General features: G+C 57.1%; 5 protein-coding genes across 5 annotated transcripts; 2 read left to right on the plus strand and 3 right to left on the minus strand.

Moving 5' to 3' along the window:
• Positions 1–734: 734 nt before the first annotated feature.
• Positions 735–1,887, minus strand: GGS23DRAFT_405252 (Formyltetrahydrofolate deformylase). Its single transcript, XM_051513617.1, has one exon. The coding sequence runs from the start codon at positions 1,606–1,608 to the stop codon at positions 754–756; it is 855 nt and encodes a 284-aa protein (XP_051373744.1). The 5' UTR covers positions 1,609–1,887; the 3' UTR covers positions 735–753.
• A 4,557-nt stretch (positions 1,888–6,444) lies between these two features.
• Positions 6,445–8,004, plus strand: GGS23DRAFT_405536 (uncharacterized protein). The gene is made up of 2 exons (XM_051513618.1): positions 6,445–6,802; positions 6,873–8,004. The coding sequence occupies exons 1-2, from the start codon at positions 6,749–6,751 to the stop codon at positions 7,995–7,997; spliced, it is 1,179 nt and encodes a 392-aa protein (XP_051373745.1). The 5' UTR covers positions 6,445–6,748; the 3' UTR covers positions 7,998–8,004.
• A 1,448-nt stretch (positions 8,005–9,452) lies between these two features.
• Positions 9,453–11,132, minus strand: GGS23DRAFT_557375 (DNA repair protein rhp51). Its single transcript, XM_051515704.1, has 3 exons — positions 10,701–11,132; positions 10,493–10,640; positions 9,453–10,376 (listed from the first exon to the last, which is right to left on the minus strand). The coding sequence occupies exons 1-3, from the start codon at positions 10,785–10,787 to the stop codon at positions 9,565–9,567; spliced, it is 1,047 nt and encodes a 348-aa protein (XP_051373746.1). The 5' UTR covers positions 10,788–11,132; the 3' UTR covers positions 9,453–9,564.
• A 185-nt stretch (positions 11,133–11,317) lies between these two features.
• On the plus strand, positions 11,318–15,543 carry GGS23DRAFT_557377 (nucleoporin Nup120/160-domain-containing protein). The gene is made up of 3 exons (XM_051515705.1): positions 11,318–12,024; positions 12,089–14,116; positions 14,171–15,543. Exons 1-3 carry the CDS (start codon positions 11,400–11,402, stop codon positions 15,085–15,087), a joined length of 3,570 nt encoding a protein of 1,189 aa, XP_051373747.1. The 5' UTR covers positions 11,318–11,399; the 3' UTR covers positions 15,088–15,543.
• On the minus strand, positions 15,363–17,029 carry GGS23DRAFT_405836 (vacuolar protein sorting-associated protein 26). The gene is made up of 3 exons (XM_051513619.1): positions 16,661–17,029; positions 16,011–16,483; positions 15,363–15,917 (listed from the first exon to the last, which is right to left on the minus strand). The coding sequence occupies exons 1-3, from the start codon at positions 16,872–16,874 to the stop codon at positions 15,639–15,641; spliced, it is 966 nt and encodes a 321-aa protein (XP_051373748.1). The 5' UTR covers positions 16,875–17,029; the 3' UTR covers positions 15,363–15,638.
• Positions 17,030–17,423: the final 394 nt, after the last annotated feature.

A 17,423-nucleotide genomic window follows, 5' to 3' on the forward strand; every position in this document is an offset into this window, starting at 1 on the left:
GTGGTGTCGTTTGGTGGTTGTTATTTTTTTCTCCCCCTTTGTTTGTTTTCGTCTTTTACTCCCTGCCGTGCCTCGGTTTCGGTAATGGAATCGATACCTGTCTAGAAAGACCGCATAGCCGAGCCAGGCGCGACGACTTGGTAGGAGGGATGGCGGGTTGCGAAACCATCGAGGGCTGCGGGGCCACCGTAGGCTGTGAAACTTGTCGCGGCATAATATTCGACTTGTTCTTCCTCAAGGGGGTTTACAAATGAAGTAAACAAAAAGAGGAACAGTTGCTGCTGATCGGCTTACCTACTTGCTTACCGGCTCACTTATTAACCTTGCCTTACTCACTGATCGTAATCTCCCAGGTCACATGTTATGTCGCCATGGGCTGTCCCGCAGGACCGCAGATGCAAGTGATACCTTCATTCGCTTTTCTATTAGTGCCCGAAAAGATCTACCGGCGATCTCGTCTTCAGTCTTATTTCCTCTCCTGCTCCCATTTTTGTCCGATGTCTGGGGCCACGTTTCAACAGTTGCGCCGTCTATCCGATAACCAAGCCGACTCCCGTGTCTCAATCGCAAAAACCGAGAACCAGTTTTGTCTCTGCGCTATTCGGCGCCCTTCCCCACCCCCCTCAATGGCCCCGGAAAGACGACACAGATGCCGATGCCGAGTCGGGGTCCCAGTGTACGCGCCGCGACGGAGCGAGAGGAGAGAGGGAAGGTGAGGTGGTGATGGTCTGCGGTGGCTCCATTCGGATCGGTTCAATTGAAGACGACGGTCTTGTGTCCGTTCAAGAACACCCGCTTCTCGCTCCACCACTTGACCGCCGCGGCCAGAACCTGACTCTCGACGTTGCTACCCTCGTCGACCAGTTCCTTGGGGCTCATGCTGTGGTCCACGCGCGCCACCCTCTGCTCGATGATGGGCCCCTCGTCCAGGTCCGCCGTGACAAAGTGCGCGGTAGCGCCGATGATCTTGACCCCGCGGTCGTAGGCCTGGTGGTACGGCTTCGCCCCCTTGAAGGAGGGCAGGAAGCTGTGGTGGATGTTGATGATCTTGCCGCTCATCGCCTCGCACAGCCCCGGGCTGAGGACCTGCATGTAGCGCGCCAGCACGACGAGGTCGATGTCGTTCTTCCGGATGAGGTCTAGGATCTGCCGTTCCTGCTCCAGCTTGGTGTCCTTGGTCACCGGGAGGTGGTGGAACTGGACGCCGTAGCTCTCGGCCAGGGGCTTGAAGTCCGGGTGATTGGACACGATCAGGGGGATCTCTATGCCGAGCTGGTTCGTCTTGGCCCTGAAGAGCAGGTCGTTCAAGCAGTGCCCGATCTTGGAGACCATGATCAGGACCCGCGGCTTCTTGCCCGCCGGCCTCAGGTCGTACTGGTCCATGGCCAACTCGGACGAGAGCTTCGCCATGGGCCCGTCCAGGTCGGCCGTCGACCGGGCCTGGCTGAAGTGCACCCGCATGAAGAACTTGTTGGACCCCGGGTCCGAGAATTGCTGTAGGTCGAGGATGTTCAGGCCATGACTCGCCAGGAGCCCGGTGACGGCGTGGACAATACCTGGCTTGTCCGGACAGGAAAGCGTGAGGATATGGTCATCGTGTGCAGACATGGCTTTAGTCCCAATTCGCGTGAGTCCTTTTTTTTCCTCCTTTGGTTTTTATTCCTTCTTTCCCTCTTGTACGCTTTTCTTCTTTAGCTTCCCTACGACGAATTTTGCTCGTGTCCTTCTAGCCACAGTGCGATGTGACTAATTCTTCCCGGCAGGCCTCCGGATATATCGAAAACAGTCATCATAGTCTTGGCTCCGGGCAGCGGGCCTTGGGATTAATGCGTAGCGCGCTTGCGACTAACGGCTAATAGTATAGGGATGCGATAAGCAGGAGCGATTATCTGATTAAGACGGTTCAGGTACATAGTGCGTATCACGTAAGCGAACCTTTCTCCTTCTCGAGAGAGGTTTGAATAAGGTTCTCTTCTCCGCCTTAGGTTAGTTATCCAAGATGGAGGGCGATAACGATGGGTCTTCTGCTGTTAGAACAGGCCTCTACGAAGAGCCATCTGCTGACAGCGCCGATACCTGTGCCGTTACTTGGCGGGCGCGCTATGATGTTCTTCTAAGTGTGGTGCCATGATGGTCTTACATGGAGCAGAGAGAGGGGGAAAAAAACTAGGTGTAGACGTAGGGGTAGGTAGGCATATTGGTTGGGACCGTTCTAATATGATGTCGGATAGACAAGCCTAACGAGTTGGGAAGAGTGAGCAGAGTGCGCTGTCACGACATGCCTACCTCCCACCTAATCTCACCTGCAATATGTAGGTAGGTATACATACAGTAAGACTTACCTATGTCATCACAGATGCAATCGTAGGCAGACAGGCAAGCACCGGAGATACGAGGGCGCAAGTTATACCTTAAGTAGGTAGGTAAAGAGCGTTGAGGTATTTTGTGACACGTCGCTCGCATTGACGATGAGCCAAGAGGCAGCCGAGAAGAACCTGTCCAGACCCGTGACAGAATTGCGAAGCACACGGCCGGCTTGGAGCCTCATGGGAAGCCAAGAAGACCAAGACGCAAGACGCAAGATGAATTGATTCCTGCCCCTTGCCCGAGTCCTCCTAGACCGACGCCGTCCGTGCCTATACCTAGGTAATATGCTCAGGTGGAGAGAGGGGCGCGCGGGTGCGAGGTTGGCGAGGGTTAAGCTTTTGCCTAAGTCTTAGCAGACGCCGGGGCCCACGGATATCTTGTAGGTATATCCCGAATATATATACGTAGATGGTAATATATATGTATAGTAGGTAGATCCGACGAGTACGTCACATAAATTACCTTCTACATACCTCCTCTTATAGTTTATTACTTGAGTTGAATCGAGCCTGATAAAATAAGTACGGTAGATACCGGTGACCTAAGTTTGGAGGGAGGTATCGTCGAGAGCCTTTTATGCGAACGCGAGAGCGGCCGCCGCGGCGCGGCGCGGAAGAAGGCGCACATTCAGCACTCAGCACATTCAGCACATTCAGCACATTCGACCGGTGCCTACGGGTACCCCAGGTACCTAAGTAAGGCAATTTCCACATTGGGAGTTGTCTCGGGTTAGTGGGAGAGGCACCTACCACGTAAGGTCCATAGTACTTTGCCAGGTACGCAGGTACCTCGCTGGGCAGTACATGGGTGAACCTAGGAGGTACCTATTTGGTCAGAGTCGGGGACTCGCATACGCGCGCAGGCGTAGTATCGTGCTGCATCACTGCTACCCCAGTGTGTGAGTGGCGGACGGTCCCCGACCTGAGGCATGCCTGAGTACATTTATCGATGTGTATGTAGGCAATATAGGTCCCTAATGGATCAGTTACCACTTCCCTATGCAGCTGCGTGGTGGTGCTAGAACGAGCAGGTGTGGAAGGGCGACGGGCTTTCCATCGGCCTGAGATGCTCGTTCTCGCCCCCGCTCCCCCGCCTGCTCCCCTCTCCTCCTCTTCCTCCTCCCCTCCTCCTCCTTCAGCTCCCTCCTTTAAACAAATAATATGGCAATATTTCCCCGTCTGCCCGCGTCCCGCTGCTCTAGAACTGCTAGTTTCGCCCCTAGGCTCTTCCTTTAGGTTACATTGGGGAGACGCCTTCATCCCGAATCTCGTCCTATGGGAGAACCCCCCTCTCCCCCCTTCCAAGATAGGCGCTGCCAACGATTCCCAATCTCCGGATTGGCGAGCTCACATCGATTTTTGGGCGTGTTTATTGAGACATGCGTGCGTCCATAGATCACTAGACCGCGCGACCCAGGTACGGGAAACAGGCAAGCCGTCTAAGTACATACGACAGTACCTATGGGTAGGCAGGCGGGTAGGTACCTATCTGATGTACTATACCTAAATATGTGCAGTTTGGAGTCTCGCCAGCACATCCATCGCATCCCGCACAGCAGCGCAAGGGGCAATACCAGCTCGCCAAGTCGGCGACGCCAATACTCGCACACATGGCGTATGTGCGTGCGGCGCACTTCCTTCGTATTCCCCCCCCCCCCAAACCGCCGACGTAGGCAAGGGTGCTCCAGCAGGACGAATCGAGACTCGCGAGCTATTTTGGCGTTAGGCGAGAACGTGAGAGATCGAGAACGACAACAAGGAGGAAAGTAACCATACGTGGGCAAGATCGCGACGTTCCATCGCCGAAATTGATTCCCTCGCTGTCTCCTGCTCGCCTCCTGGCCGGCGCAAGGGGGTACGTGGGCACTGCTTAGGTAGTTATTTATATGTCAGCATCTGCATCTCCATGGCCGCACGGGCTGGTCCATTGGGGTCCCATCCTGCGCGCACGGGGCGACACGGGGCGACACGGGACGACACGGCGCCACGGTAGGCTTTGCCTCCGGGTAAAGTCCACCTAGCCATACATGTCCGGATACCTTTACTTCAGGTACCTGCTTACCGCTGAACTCCTACTCTGTTGTTGGTGTAGGTAGAGCATACTCTCGCGACTCTGCAGGTCGATGTGCGCACCAACCCGGCACCGCACCGGCTAGCTGCAGCCCCCCTTTTTTTTCTTCTTTCTGTTCTTCCCTCGGGGTGGCATGCTGGCATGACATCGTGTCATAGTTTCTCACTGCAATTGTCAGCCATGTAGGCATGTATACGAGACCGTGCTTCCATACAAGCCGGTGCCAGGCTTTTCCTGGCCTCAGCCGGTCAACCCACTCCGGTTGCACCGGTGCACAGGCTGTCGTGAAAAAAGGGAATGTTATGTCCGTCCACGTCTGGGGATCGCGATGCAGGCAAACCCGGATTGCCCGCTCTCTCCCCTCTCCACTGTGGGTCCTTTTTTTTTTGTATCCAAGACCTTGTAGCACTTCGTTGGTAACAGACTCAGGTGGATCGAAGTGAGCTGGGTACCCGCGAGGATCGTCCGAGAAGGCCGCTCCCCGCGCGGGAGGCATGGCGCGATGGCGTTTATGTCCTGTCACTGTTCGTTCCCTTGGGATAGCGTCGTTTTCGTAAATATCACAGCACCAGCTTCATCTCCCCGTCAGCAGACCCCATATGTTGGGTAGTAACCGGATCCCTAGATACTCCGCTCGTCCTGCTGGCATCTGCGTCGCGACCCGGCCATTCCCTCAGTTGCAGCTTGCACAAGTTTGGGGTAGGTAGGTATTGGAAAGAGTTTGCCCGTTTGACTGCGTAAGAACGACGATTCCATCTGCTTGCTTACTCTAGGTCGCCTGTCCCCTTGCGCCGCCCGCGCCATGTAGACGTCCCATCGCGTGCTTTCGATGTTCTTCTCCCGTGCCCAGAACCGTAGGTTGCTCTGGATCTATCGATCTCACCCACCCTTGTTCAGGAACGCGCGTTTCTCTCTCGCGGCTATATCCACCGGCCTTCTTAAGTTGCCGCTTATTGGGCCTCTCCTAACATAAGCTCGCCAGGGACACCAGATCAATATAACGCCTCTCGGCCCTATATCGACCACCAGACCCATTCAAGCTCGGGACCTTCATTGGTGGCCCGACGGCAACCCGGCTTTCGGTAGAGAGGGAAAAAAAAAGGGAGGAGAAAATGGAATGAAGAGAGGAAAAAAGGATGAGGGTGAAGTTGTCCCCGCAGGGGAGACTGCGAGGTTCATATATTCAGTGGGTTGGTCCTCTTTTGAAGCTTACCTCAAACCCGTCGACATCTTCCTGGGCCAAGCTGTTCTTGGATTCTCTTGGGTACTCTTGGGTCCCTCTTGAGCTCGCCTTTAGCAACGTCGCGAGAGTGATCGGTACCGGCGCGAGGTAGGCGGATCGTGTTTTTGTTCAGCTCCCCAGCCCTACGGCAGCCAGCTGCCGCCACCCCTCAGCAGCAGATCGCATCCGTCGTGGATACCTCGACGGTGCACGATACGGCCTGACAAGCCTCTTCGTATTCCGGCGGCGCGGGTAGGAAAAGAGACTTTAAAAAAATGAAATAAAAAGGGGACCTGTGCCCAAGTTTGCTGTTGACCGTAACGTCTACTCGGGCCGAACACAGAGCTGCACAACACAAGTCGCCAGAGACCCATCTGATACCCGGACCAGACCGCCGGGTCAGCGATATTGAACTAACGAACAATTCTGGTTCAGGCTCTTCTTGCTCCTATCGTCTCTGGCGGAGATTGTGAGCGACTGACGCTATTCAACCCTCCCGTCGCATCTGTTCACTTGAAAATAAATAAAAACACCGGGAAAGGAAAAGATATATAAGGAAAAAAAAACAATAAAAAAGACGAGGGGAGAAGCAGCAAGACTAGTCAACTCGCGGTTGCCCAGACGCCCAGACCGTCCTCGATTGCGACTGCCTCCCTGGCCAGCATTATACGAAGCGCAAGGCAAGCACGACCGGTAGGCGAGTACGACAGAAGGAAGTACCTTGCAGCTTCCTCGGCGTCTCGTCTATCCAGTCTGTCTCCACTTGTGCGGCCAACAAAAAAAAAAGTATTAACTGGCTGCGGTCCGTCGACGTGACTGGATCCCCCCCCTCCGCTCGCTCCCCTCCGGTGACGGGCCTCTCGTTCTGCTTCACTATCCCCGTCTGCTATCCGCCCCCTCTCTCTGGTGGTGCCATATTGGACCATCCGTCTTTCGTTACCCTCATCATTATTCTGGATTGCGCCGCGGGTCACTCGTTTTTTACTCCCCCATCTCCCCTCTCCCCCCTCCCTCCACCTCTTCTCCCACCATCTTCTCTCGCTTGAATTTTGTTAACTGGGGCGTCGTCGAACCCCCGAGCATCCAAACATGGCACACATCAACTTCTTCGTCAACTGGGAATTATGGCAGCAGATGACCTTTGTAAGACCCCTGGCCCTCTCCCCTGTTCTCCCTACTCCTTTCTCTGCGCCCTTTGCTCACACGCGGAAAGGTGCTCGCCGCGGCCATCGTCGTAGTATTCCTGGCGGGCTTGGTCAAGCTGTGGTGGCTGAGCAGATATCTGAAGAAGCATACCGTACTCGACGAAGAAAAGAGGATTAGGCACATGGAGATGCGCAAGAGCGGCCTCCCCGTCGGAAAGCGGGCGGACATCCCGTTCGGCGTGCGCGCAATACAAAGCGGCATAGAGGTGGACGGTATCTGGATATCGAGGCCCAGCACACCAGTGGGGCTCGGTCAAAGCAGCCCGTCGTTCGCCTCGTCGTCGACGCTCGAGTCGGATGGTAGGCTGAAAGGCAAAGAACGAGAAAATGACATGGTCATATCGGGCGGTGTTCGGCACTCGACGATGACGGTGACCGAGGTCGAGCCAACGCCTGCGCAAAGCCCACAACCAAGCCCACAGATCACTCCGACTAGTCTCTCTGAACGGCGCATCCCGAGCGACGCCAACCAGACCCAGGCCAGGGCATCCCTCCCCCCTGGGCGGCCTACGTACCAACCCAAGGGTTCTTCGCGTCGTCGAACTATTGATACCTCTGGTGGCGCATCTTTCGATGCTGAGACGTTGAACCGGCTCGAGGCCAATTTCGTTAGACCTCGGCAGGTTGAAACCTACATTCCGACAAATTCGTCATCTAGCTCCCAGTCCTCGACATCCTCACGCCCGAGGACCACGGTCGGGCGCAACTCAACCTCGTCGGAGGAGGACGTCGGCCATTCGAACATGCGCTACACACCCACCTCCCGCCGCTCTGGTATACCCATGGTTCGGACGCACCCCCTTCACGATGATGTAGGGTCGCCGCCGTCGAACGCGGGCTCTCTCTCGGACACGCCGGCTAAGCAGACGCGACATCCTAGTGAAACACAGACCCCCGGTTCATCGCCGCCGATTTCCCGGCCCCCGTTAGCGGCCAATAGGCCGATACCCCACCGTACGTACTCGGGTGACGCCTACGCGAACACGACCATCAGGAGAGTCAATGCGGGGTTTGAACTTCTACCTGCTGGTACGTTCGACCAGCCCCAAAGCCAAAATGGCGCCGAGAATGTCCAGCCGAGGAGCCACAGTAATAGCCGAGCTCATAAGGGCCGCGATCGATCGTCAAGATAATGTCTAGTCCTCGTTAAGTAAGGAGACCGTATGCAAAGGAGCGACGGAGAAAGCGAAGAATCACCAGAATAGAGGCCACGGTCGTGATGACACCATGCGGCTGGCCCTTGACGTTGTCGCTCGTCGCGAGTCCATATCCCGCGAAACGATGTAGACTGCATTTTGCTCGGGCGAATCTTGAGGGGGGTAATCGCATCCAGATGAAGAGGTGCGCCGCATTCATACTGGCGTTCGTACAGCAGCGTGACGAGGAGGCAGTATCCTGGGGAATAATTCTCTATTAGATTTCCTGCATGCGAGAGGGTCGTTGCGAGGAGAGGGGAGGCGAACTTTGCGCCGGGATAACTAACCTACCTACCATTACTACGATCACTCACATACGCAAGTAATCCGACTAATTTGATTCCGACGGGCGTAAGCTTGTCGCTCATCTGCCAATCTAAATACCTTGTCGTGTAGGCAGCTTCTGAAAAACGAGATAGATTTGCGGTGACTGGTGACCCCTCGAAGACAGTAGAGGTTTAAGTAAAAGGAAAATTTTTTTTGATCATAAGGGGGAGAGGGAGAGGGAGAGGGGTGGGCGTCGGCAGACATGCCCACCGCTGTAGGCAAGTAAGTAGGTATACTCTTGAGAGACACAGCATTCTCCGGCTCAGTCTCACTCACACTCCTTCGACGGACCGAAAGGAAGAAAAAGACTTGGCACGCCGGCGACAATTGGGTATACCTGCATGCCTAAAGACGGAGGAGGGAGGGGGGATGAATGATTTGATTTTCGAGAAGAGCAGGAGAAACCAATCAATCAATTGCTCCGGCTTCGACTTACATCGACTGCGCAGCGGGGGCGCCAGCCAGCCTGCGGTGGATTGGATCGGCTGGAGACACGGGACGGATGGTGGCGGGCTGGGGGGGCGATCCCTGCGGTGCGCGGGAGACCCGTCCTGGCGTCGCGGTCCGGGGGGGTGGGCGGCGGAGAAGCCCCGCTGGGCGTGCAGGCCTTGGCGGGTAGCGAGGCGGACGGCAACGGGTCGAGGAGACGCAAAAAGAGAGAGGGGAGGGAAGGAATCGCGGGATTCACGGGGGGCTTGGCCGGTTCGGGCCCGCCCCGATGCCGCCCACGCAGTGCTTCGCCACGCAAGCTACACGCGACAGCACGCAGGGCTGGGTTCTCGCGAGACGCACCGGTGCCGTTAGAATGGGGGACCGCGCCCCCCAGGTATAACTACCCTACCTGCCCTACCCGCCATACATACATACATACATACATACATACACGTGGGCACATCTCGCGAGGAAGAACAATGAGAAGGAAAAAAAAAAAGGACTTGAGCATGCGTCTCGTCGCCCCCTTCGAAACGCCAAAAGCCATGCACCCCGCTCGCGTGTAAAAACAGCCCCGACCGGTCTAGTCGTATATAATAGTCATCTCATTTCCCCCAAATCCCCCCCCCCCCCCCCCGCATCATCCGAGCCGTCTGGGATAGTAGCGGAGTAGCAGCAGTATTAGTAGTTAGGTACCTGTTAGTAGTGGTGGTGATGGGGAGTCCCCAACGCGCAGCCGTTCCTCTCAGTCCTTCTCCATATCCTTGGGGGCCGGGTCGCCGATGCCGTCCTCCTTGATGGCGAAGAGGCAGTCGCTCTCGGGGAGACAGGGGCTGTCGTAGATCTTGGCGATGCGGGTCTCGCCGCGGCCCTTCTTGAGGCTGATGCGGGTCGTGCTCGCGTGGGCGATGATGTTGCCGCCGATCGGCTTCTTCGGGTCCGGGTTGAACATGGCGCTGGGCCCGCCGTCCACCTGGGCCACCACCTGGTTCGTGATCACCACCGCGATGCCGAACTCGTCCGCCAGCCGCTGCAGCATGCGCATGAACTTGGCCAGGTGCGTCTGCCGCGAGGACAGCTCCCCGCGCCCGAGGAAGTCGGTCCGGTACAGCGACGTGGCGCTGTCCACGATCAGCAGCGAGAACCGCGTCTCGCACATCATCGCCGACGCCTGCGTCAGCAGCTGCAGCTGGTGGTCCGAGTTGTACGCCCGCGCGTACGCCACGTTGTCCAGCACCTCCTCGCCCGACAGCCCGTACCGGTTCGCCACCGCTAGCAGCCGCACCGGCCGGAACGTGCCCTCCGTGTCGATGTACAGGCACTTGCCCTCGCCGCCGCCCATGTCGAACGGCAGCTGGCAGGTGACGGCGAGCGTGTGGCAGATCTGGCTCTTGCCCGTGCGGAACTCGCCGAAGAGCTCCGTCACCGAGCCCGTCTCGACGCCGCCGGCGAGCAGCGTGTCCAGGTTCTTCGAGCCCGTCGTGATCGAGATCAGCTCGCTCCTCCGCTGGTGCATCTCCGTCGCGGTTGTGAAGCCCATGGGCACCAGCTTGGACGCTGTTCGACATGTTAGCGACGTCTCCCGTAGCTGTGCCATGTGGCCTATGGCCGATCTAGGTGTCTCTTCTTTTTCTGGGGGAGGGGGAGTTCACGATGAACATGCAATGACTTGCCTTCGGCGAGGATCTTGGCAGCCTTCTGCTCGGATATGCCCTTGACCTGCTCCAGCGTTCGCCGCGGCGTATACGCGACCGCCTCGACCGTCTGGAAGCCCCCCTCGGCGAGAAGCTGACAGTCGCGCTTGGTCAGGCCGGCGAGACCCTAACACATTGTTCCCTTGTCAGTACGCTCCACAAGAGATCGTGGCGACTTGGAAGGTACCTCGAGCGCGTAGACGGGTGTCGGCGCACCCGGACCGGTCGTTCCACTCTGGTCCTCATTCATGCTTTCCTCATACTCCTCTGCCATATCTGCTGGTGTTTACGGACGTTTTCCGTCCCTACTTTTCTTCTTTTTCTTCTCTTTTTCGATGTTTACCTAGTTTCTCTCTCTCTATATTTTGCTATCGAGTCTTGCCGTTATTGTAGGCAATGTATTTCTTTTCCGTCCTGGGTATTTGGTAAGAACTTGTGTGGCGGGAGGGCGAGACGGGCAACGGGAGAGAAAAGACCGGGGAGAAAGCTGGTTATGGGTAGGGAAGAGGCAGCTTGGAGCGTGGCAGAGGGAGGGGGGACGCGTTGACGCGAAAAGTGACGAGAAAATAGACGGAAGTCGCGGAAGCACGTGAACAATTTAACAAGCTAATACCTTCCCTGTCCTCGTCAGGCAAGAAGGATCGGGTAGGTCCTTGGCACGAAACGCGGCAGGTGGGTTGTGGCCAAACCTTTCCAGCTGTCGGACAGCTGCTATTTAAGTGGGACTACCGACCCCTGTTTATCGATAACTCGAGCTATTGTGACTCCCGTCTTTTTGGTTTGGCTGCGCCCTGAGTTCCTACCGTTCGCGCCCGCGTCGCTCCCACGCCCCGAAATCTCCAATCCAGCCGTCAACAGTAATTCTACGCAGCGCGACGGGCCCGCCATGGCTCCTGTGCCGTATTTCTTCAAGGAGACGCGCATAAGCCTAGAACCGTCTACCACCGCCTACAGCGTCGACATCAAGCTCCCTACCTCTAATTCGCAAGGATGGAGCCAGCGACAGCCCGCGAAATCGGCCAAGGCCGCCGCGAGGAACGACGCCTCAAGAGCGACGGCGTCCGCTATTTACTACAGGAAATATCATAGCTTCCCGAGGGCCTTCCTCTGGAGAGTCTTGGGCGGCGATAACACCATCTTAAGCATACGGACGGCCGATATCTACAAGCCGAAGAAGGCATCCGATGCCAACCTTATCTTGAATTTTCACTTCTACCATCCCATCCGACCTACCTGCATCGCCCTCTCAGACGCCCCCGATCACGACGCCGTCAGCGTCTTCGTGCTCGACACCGCGAATCAGCTCTACACCCTCTTTCTGCGGCCTGACTCCTTTCGCAAGCGCTCCTTCGTCGAGACGGGACTGGGGGATGCTTGCCGTATCTACCAGCCCAATGCTTTCCGCAACTTCAAACACCCCTACCGGCTCATCGCCGTCAATAGCGATCAGCTGGTCGTCACCACTTCAGACGGCGGCCACGTCCGGTATGACAGAAACACAACACACAATGGTTCGTCTGCCCCGATACCTGCCTGCTCTCTGACCGCCTGCGAGTCTAACGTTCAAGCCTTTAGTCTCTCACCCGCCCTGGAAGGAGACGTTCTATAATGCAAAGGGTTGGTTTCGGAGCATCCTCGGGGGCCGAGGTGATATGGACATCAAGGCCGCCGCCTCCGCGGTCCACACCGATCTGGGGCTCGACGACGCCTCGTTTCTCTTCACTGTCTGCCTCGACCACCACCTGCGTGTCTGGAATCTGAATAGCGGGCAGATTCTCGGCACCATGGACTTGCTGGATGCCGAGCGGGACCCGCAGGAGACGGGAAAGTGGCAGCTCGATGCGTCACAGACGAACTTGATGCAGATCGCGGGTAGCATTGAAGGGAAACGACTCTGCGTGACGTATTCTCCCATCGGTTCTGGAGAGTTCAAGTTCTGGTTGCTGCAATCTAACCACGCGAATTCTGTCGACGTAACTGTTACCTTCTCTACAGAGCGCTTCATCCCTACACCGCCTCTGGGGTCGGACGTCTGGACTCTCGCAGATTTCAGGGTCATAGAATGCTCGCCGTCCGACGGGTACCGGTTGTGGCTTCTGTGGAAGAACAACATGGCATACCGAGTACAGGAGCTATCGTTCAAGGCAGATAACCTCCCGGAGGCGTGGCAGCATGGCTGGAGATCCGTGTTTTCTGACACAGTCATACCGACGGCGCAAGCATCTAGCCCGTCGGATCCTGTCGACCCCACCGAAAGGTGGTTACAGCTTATTCTCTTCCCGGGGAGGTTTCCAAGAGCAACCATCGAAGCCGCGATAGCAGCTTACGAAGGCGTGGTGGGAAGACAGGGTGGCGGTTCATCTCGTAACGGCCAGGGCCTTGCGGAGTCGATTTGCTCCGCCATCGCAGCAACCGCATCTCTGAACAAAACCTCGTCTGGCGACATGGAGCACGAACAATTCAGAGCCTCCAGCGAAACGCAGTGGCGAAAGTTTTACCGGATCCTACTTGAGCTCGACAAGCCAAGGGGCGAGGCCTTGACCCTGTCGTATGAATCGGAATCGGGGATTCCGTGGGTCGTATGCGCCGATAGCATCTCCGCCATCCGGGAATGCAGCGAGCTGGAACAGATATGCCACAACCCGACCTCGAGGTTCCAGGGTTCCAACGAGGGCCCGTCTCTCATTACCTCCGGCCTCAACTTCCTCGACAGCTTTTCCGATAGCATGCTGCAGATCTGCCGCTCCGTCCTGCGCTCCGAGATGTTCGAGGAGTCGCCCAAGACGGACCAAGAACGCATACAGTTCTTCTCGGACAAGGCAGGATTCTGGCGCCAGATATCCGACGAAGACTGTGCTCAGGTGACCGACGTGCTCGGCCCAAACTTCAATCTGGTGACGACTAACCTTTACGAGCGCCTGCTTGAAGTCTGCGACGAGACCTGGGATGCCGAGCACCCGACGGAGCATCCTCTCACCGAGTTCGGGCGGAGGATTATCGTCAGGGCAGTCCAAGATATGGCCGAGCTCCAATGGAACGTCTGCTTCAGCCAGTTGATTCTCCTAGTTCACATGGAGTTCGAATTCGACCGCCCCGAGGATGCTCTTCATAACAGGGTAGAGATCGGCGTAGTATACCGCAACCTGCTGACGTACCTACGGAGATTAGAACTCGTCCGGTGGCTTGCCAACACCCAGATATCGGCGCCGCTCCCCAAGGCAGACAGGCCCAGCTCGGTGTCCGGCAACTCCCCGGTTGCCCCGAAGCGACAAGTCGATGATCACAGGGTCATCACGGCGCTCGAAGGCAATGTGGGACACCTTCTGGGGTTGCCCGAGCTCGACTCGGCCGTCTCGGAGACGATGCCGGCGATTATCACGAGCATCGTGGTTGATCTTTGTGCTCCTAGTAGTAACATCGAGCTGCAACCTCAGTACATCCAGTGCGGCCTGCTCGTCAGAGACCGACCCGATCTTGCCGCCGAGCTGAACCCCTTTTGCAAGGAGGATCCGTTCTCAACCTATGTGCAGGGCCGCGTTCACCTCGCTCTGAAGGACTACACATCCGCGTCAACATATTTCAAGAAGGCGGCATACGGAATGAGTAAGTTGGTCGACGACGACCTCGGAATATCCCGGCTAACGATGATACGCACAGGTGTACCTCAAGCGGAACCCGACAAGCACAGCAGCGGCCTCCTCGACGAGACCGAGTGGAACCTGCTATTCGCGGGACTGCCACGCTACTACGCCCACATCGTGGCCCTGTTCGAACAGCACAAGGCGTATTCGTACGTGATAGACTTCTCGCGCCTGGCGCTCCAGTTCGTGAACAGCAGGACCGAGGACGCGGAGAAGGCGCGGACGGAGATCCAGTGCCGGCTCTTCAGCGGGGCGATCGCGACGTCGCAGTTCGAGCTGGCGCACGCGACGCTGGTGGCGATGAAGGACCGGGCGCTGCAGATGTCGTGCCTGCGGGCGCTGATCCAGCGCATGTGCGACAACCTGCACAACGCCGAGTTCGTGGCGCTGCCGTTCCCGGGGCTGCAGGGGGCCGTCGACGACGTGCTGGCGCAGCACTGCCGCGACGCGGCCGACGTGGTGACGGGCGTGCCGTACCACCAGATCCTGTACGCGTGGCGCGTGCGGCGCAACGACTACCGCGGCGCCGCCGCCGTCCTGCTCGACCGCATCCACAAGCTGCGCCAGCTCGGCGAGGGCGACCAGGTCGCCGGCGACGACATGCTCGACACCGCCGTCACCCGCCAGTACCTCATGCTCATCAACGTGCTGAGCTGCGTCGAGCCGAAGCAGGCCTGGATCACGACCGAGGCCGGCGGCTCCGCGCGAACTGCAATCGTCGCCGCGGCCGCCGCCGCCGCCAACGCGAAAGACGCCAAGGACGACGCTGCTGCTGCTGCTGCTGCTGCCGCCGCCGCCCCCGTCGTGGAGAAGCGCAAGGTCGTCACCCTCGCCGACATCCGGAAGGAGTACCAGGACGAGCTCGACCGCATCGCCGCGATCCACAACAACCAGTTCGGGTTCGCGGCCGACGACGAGATGGAGATCTTGTGAGATAACGATTAGATAAGATTTATAATATAGCGCCGTGCCGTGCCGTGCCGCGGCGCCATATCAGGAACGGCGATAGGTCATAATGTACGACTATGCGGGAAGACTACTGGTACTACGACTGCGAGATGATACCTCCCGAATTGTAACTACGCCTCGGGCTCATGTTGTTATTTTCTTCTTTTTTCCCTCTGCGTTAACACGGCGGGAAAAGGGAGGTAAGGGGGGGAGGGAATACAAATCTTAGATGCATTAACCCAAAGAAGGAAGAAAAAAAACTACGTGATCCATCGCGAGTAACGCCTTGGCTTTCTCCTTCTCTCTCCCTCCCTGTCTGCTTGGTCATAACCGCATGCTACATAAATTACAGAGACCAGTAAACGCCGTTTTGCCTCCAACGCTCGACCTGGGACTGGAATAGGATTGGGGTGAGGAATGTACAGTGGGTCGGATCGGATTAGTCAGTCGGTCAGTCAGTCAGTCATTCAGTCGATAAGGTCGAGGAGAGAAAAAGAAATTCTATCCAGCTTCATCTTCTTTCTCTTTCCGCTTTATCATTCATGTCTGGGTAACGGCATCTGGCGCGTAGATTCGGGGACGGAGACGACGGTCTGGGGGTCGGTGTTGTTGGCGGCGTCGGGGGCCTGCCGGTAGAGGATGATCTCGGACTGCTTGAAGTAGCGCCGCGCGTCCTCGTCGATGAGGACGAGGCTCAGGTAGTAGCGCGTCGAGAACTTCTTGTTCACGTCGCGGAAGGTCGGCGTCAGGTCGAAGCCGCCGAGGAAGAGGCGGATGGGGATGGTCTCGCCGCGGGAGGGGGAGCCGTCCATTATCTGGAGACGAGGCCGGGGCCCTGGTCAGCTCGGACAATTATAGAGGTAGGAGTAGCGTGCCAGGAGTGGGAATGAGTAAGAGTAAAAGCTAACCTCGAAGCGTACGAGGGTCTCGCTCTCGTTGTACTGGTTCGGGGCGGCACCGGTGGTCTCGCGCCGGATGATGCTCAGCTCCATATGCTTGATCTTGAGACGAACGAGAAGGAAGTAGATGCGGCCGACAATGACATCCTTGAGGTGGTACTTGCTCTTGCTATACTCGAACTCGATGTGGAGACAGTCTTCTATACCGACATCCATCTTGATGCTGCTGTTCAACTCGGGCGGTATGCGGTAGCTGTAAACCCAGAGGTCCTTCTCGCGGATGACGTCGGCCATGCGGCGGGCGACGGTGACGCGGACGAAGTAGCGCAGCTTCACGTTGATACCGTTGTACGACTCGTACTGCTTCTCGACGTTCTTGAAGTTGAATTCGAAGGTCTGCGGGTGCTGGAGCTCGCCCGGCGCCGCGAGCTCCTGGTTGAGCGAGAGGAATTCGTAGTGGTTGCCGCGGTCGAAGAACATCTCTGCGGTAGGCGCGTGAGCAAGCGAGCAAGTAAGCAACTGCAGAAACCAAGAAGAGGAATAGAAGGGCATATGTCTCTGTCTCGCTTTCTGTTTGCCTGTCTGCCACTCTCCTCTCTCTCAGAACAGCAGGCGACTTCGCTGTAGTCGCGCGGGAGTATAGCATCTCTCTTACGAACCTATCGTGCCGATGAATTGAACCTTGATGCCCGTGTGCTCCAGGCGCTTCCCGTCTTTGGGGCGTACTGTGACCTGGCCCTTGACGGACTCGCCGTCCATGTACAGCGGCGCCTTCTCGCGGCGCTGCTTTTCCCTTATGTCTACTACCTGGCGCTCGTCGCTGTCCTCGAGGACAATGTCTATGTCCACAGGGGTGGCGAAGAAATAGGACATGCTGGGCGAGATTGGCCGAGCCAAGGGGACGTCAGTCGGTCGGTCGAGGGATACGGGCGCGGCGGGTTTGAGGGGAGGTTGGGATGGTTTCGGGGCGGGTGGGACGGTTCGTGTCTATGCTCGTCGAGAAGTCGAAGCTGCTTCCCTCACGGGCTTGCGAACGAGTCGCACTTGCTATGTTAGGTAACTACATATGTACTTGCACCCTGCAGGCACGTCCCGCTTTTTTTTACTGCGCAATTGCAGCTTCCTCCCGATTCAAAGGTACGTACATGCCTCCCGACCTGGATTGGCTTGAGCTCCCATTGTCTTCGTCATCGGGAACCCGAGTTATTCCGTTATACCCCTAATTGGGAGGTACCTAGGTACGTAGTACCTCTACATATTCCCAAGCCACACATAACTCGCCCGCCACAGCCACATGTTACCCCACGTCGGCGAGAGAAGCCCTAATTGCGTCGACCAATTTATCGACAATCACTAAGGTACGGCGGTACTCGGCCTGTAGCTTAGCGATTTGCCCACACACCAAATTTCCTCAATTGCTCG

Source organism: Durotheca rogersii (assembly GCF_024521655.1).
Source record: "Durotheca rogersii strain YMJ 92031201 chromosome Unknown GGS23scaffold_5, whole genome shotgun sequence".
Lineage (NCBI taxonomy): Eukaryota > Fungi > Ascomycota > Sordariomycetes > Xylariales > Xylariaceae > Durotheca > Durotheca rogersii.

Bases quoted from the DNA above. Each gene is read 5' to 3' on its own strand.
- GGS23DRAFT_405252 (XM_051513617.1), bottom strand. From the start codon at position 1,608: ATGTCTGCACACGATGACCATATCCTCACGCTTTCCTGTCCGGACAAG.
- GGS23DRAFT_405536 (XM_051513618.1), top strand. From the start codon at position 6,749: ATGGCACACATCAACTTCTTCGTCAACTGGGAATTATGGCAGCAGATG. The intron at 6,803-6,872 runs GTAAGACCCCTG...ACACGCGGAAAG, and splicing joins TATGGCAGCAGATGACCTTT to GTGCTCGCCGCGGCCATCGT.
- GGS23DRAFT_557375 (XM_051515704.1), bottom strand. From the start codon at position 10,787: ATGGCAGAGGAGTATGAGGAAAGCATGAATGAGGACCAGAGTGGAACG. The intron at 10,641-10,700 runs GTACCTTCCAAG...ACAATGTGTTAG, and splicing joins CACCCGTCTACGCGCTCGAG to GGTCTCGCCGGCCTGACCAA. The intron at 10,377-10,492 runs GCAAGTCATTGC...CATGTCGAACAG, and splicing joins TGCCAAGATCCTCGCCGAAG to CGTCCAAGCTGGTGCCCATG.
- GGS23DRAFT_557377 (XM_051515705.1), top strand. From the start codon at position 11,400: ATGGCTCCTGTGCCGTATTTCTTCAAGGAGACGCGCATAAGCCTAGAA. The intron at 12,025-12,088 runs GTTCGTCTGCCC...TCAAGCCTTTAG, and splicing joins CAGAAACACAACACACAATG to TCTCTCACCCGCCCTGGAAG. The intron at 14,117-14,170 runs GTAAGTTGGTCG...TGATACGCACAG, and splicing joins GAAGGCGGCATACGGAATGA to GTGTACCTCAAGCGGAACCC.
- GGS23DRAFT_405836 (XM_051513619.1), bottom strand. From the start codon at position 16,874: ATGTCCTATTTCTTCGCCACCCCTGTGGACATAGACATTGTCCTCGAG. The intron at 16,484-16,660 runs GTTCGTAAGAGA...CGCCTACCGCAG, and splicing joins TCAATTCATCGGCACGATAG to AGATGTTCTTCGACCGCGGC. The intron at 15,918-16,010 runs GTTAGCTTTTAC...CCTCGTCTCCAG, and splicing joins AGACCCTCGTACGCTTCGAG to ATAATGGACGGCTCCCCCTC.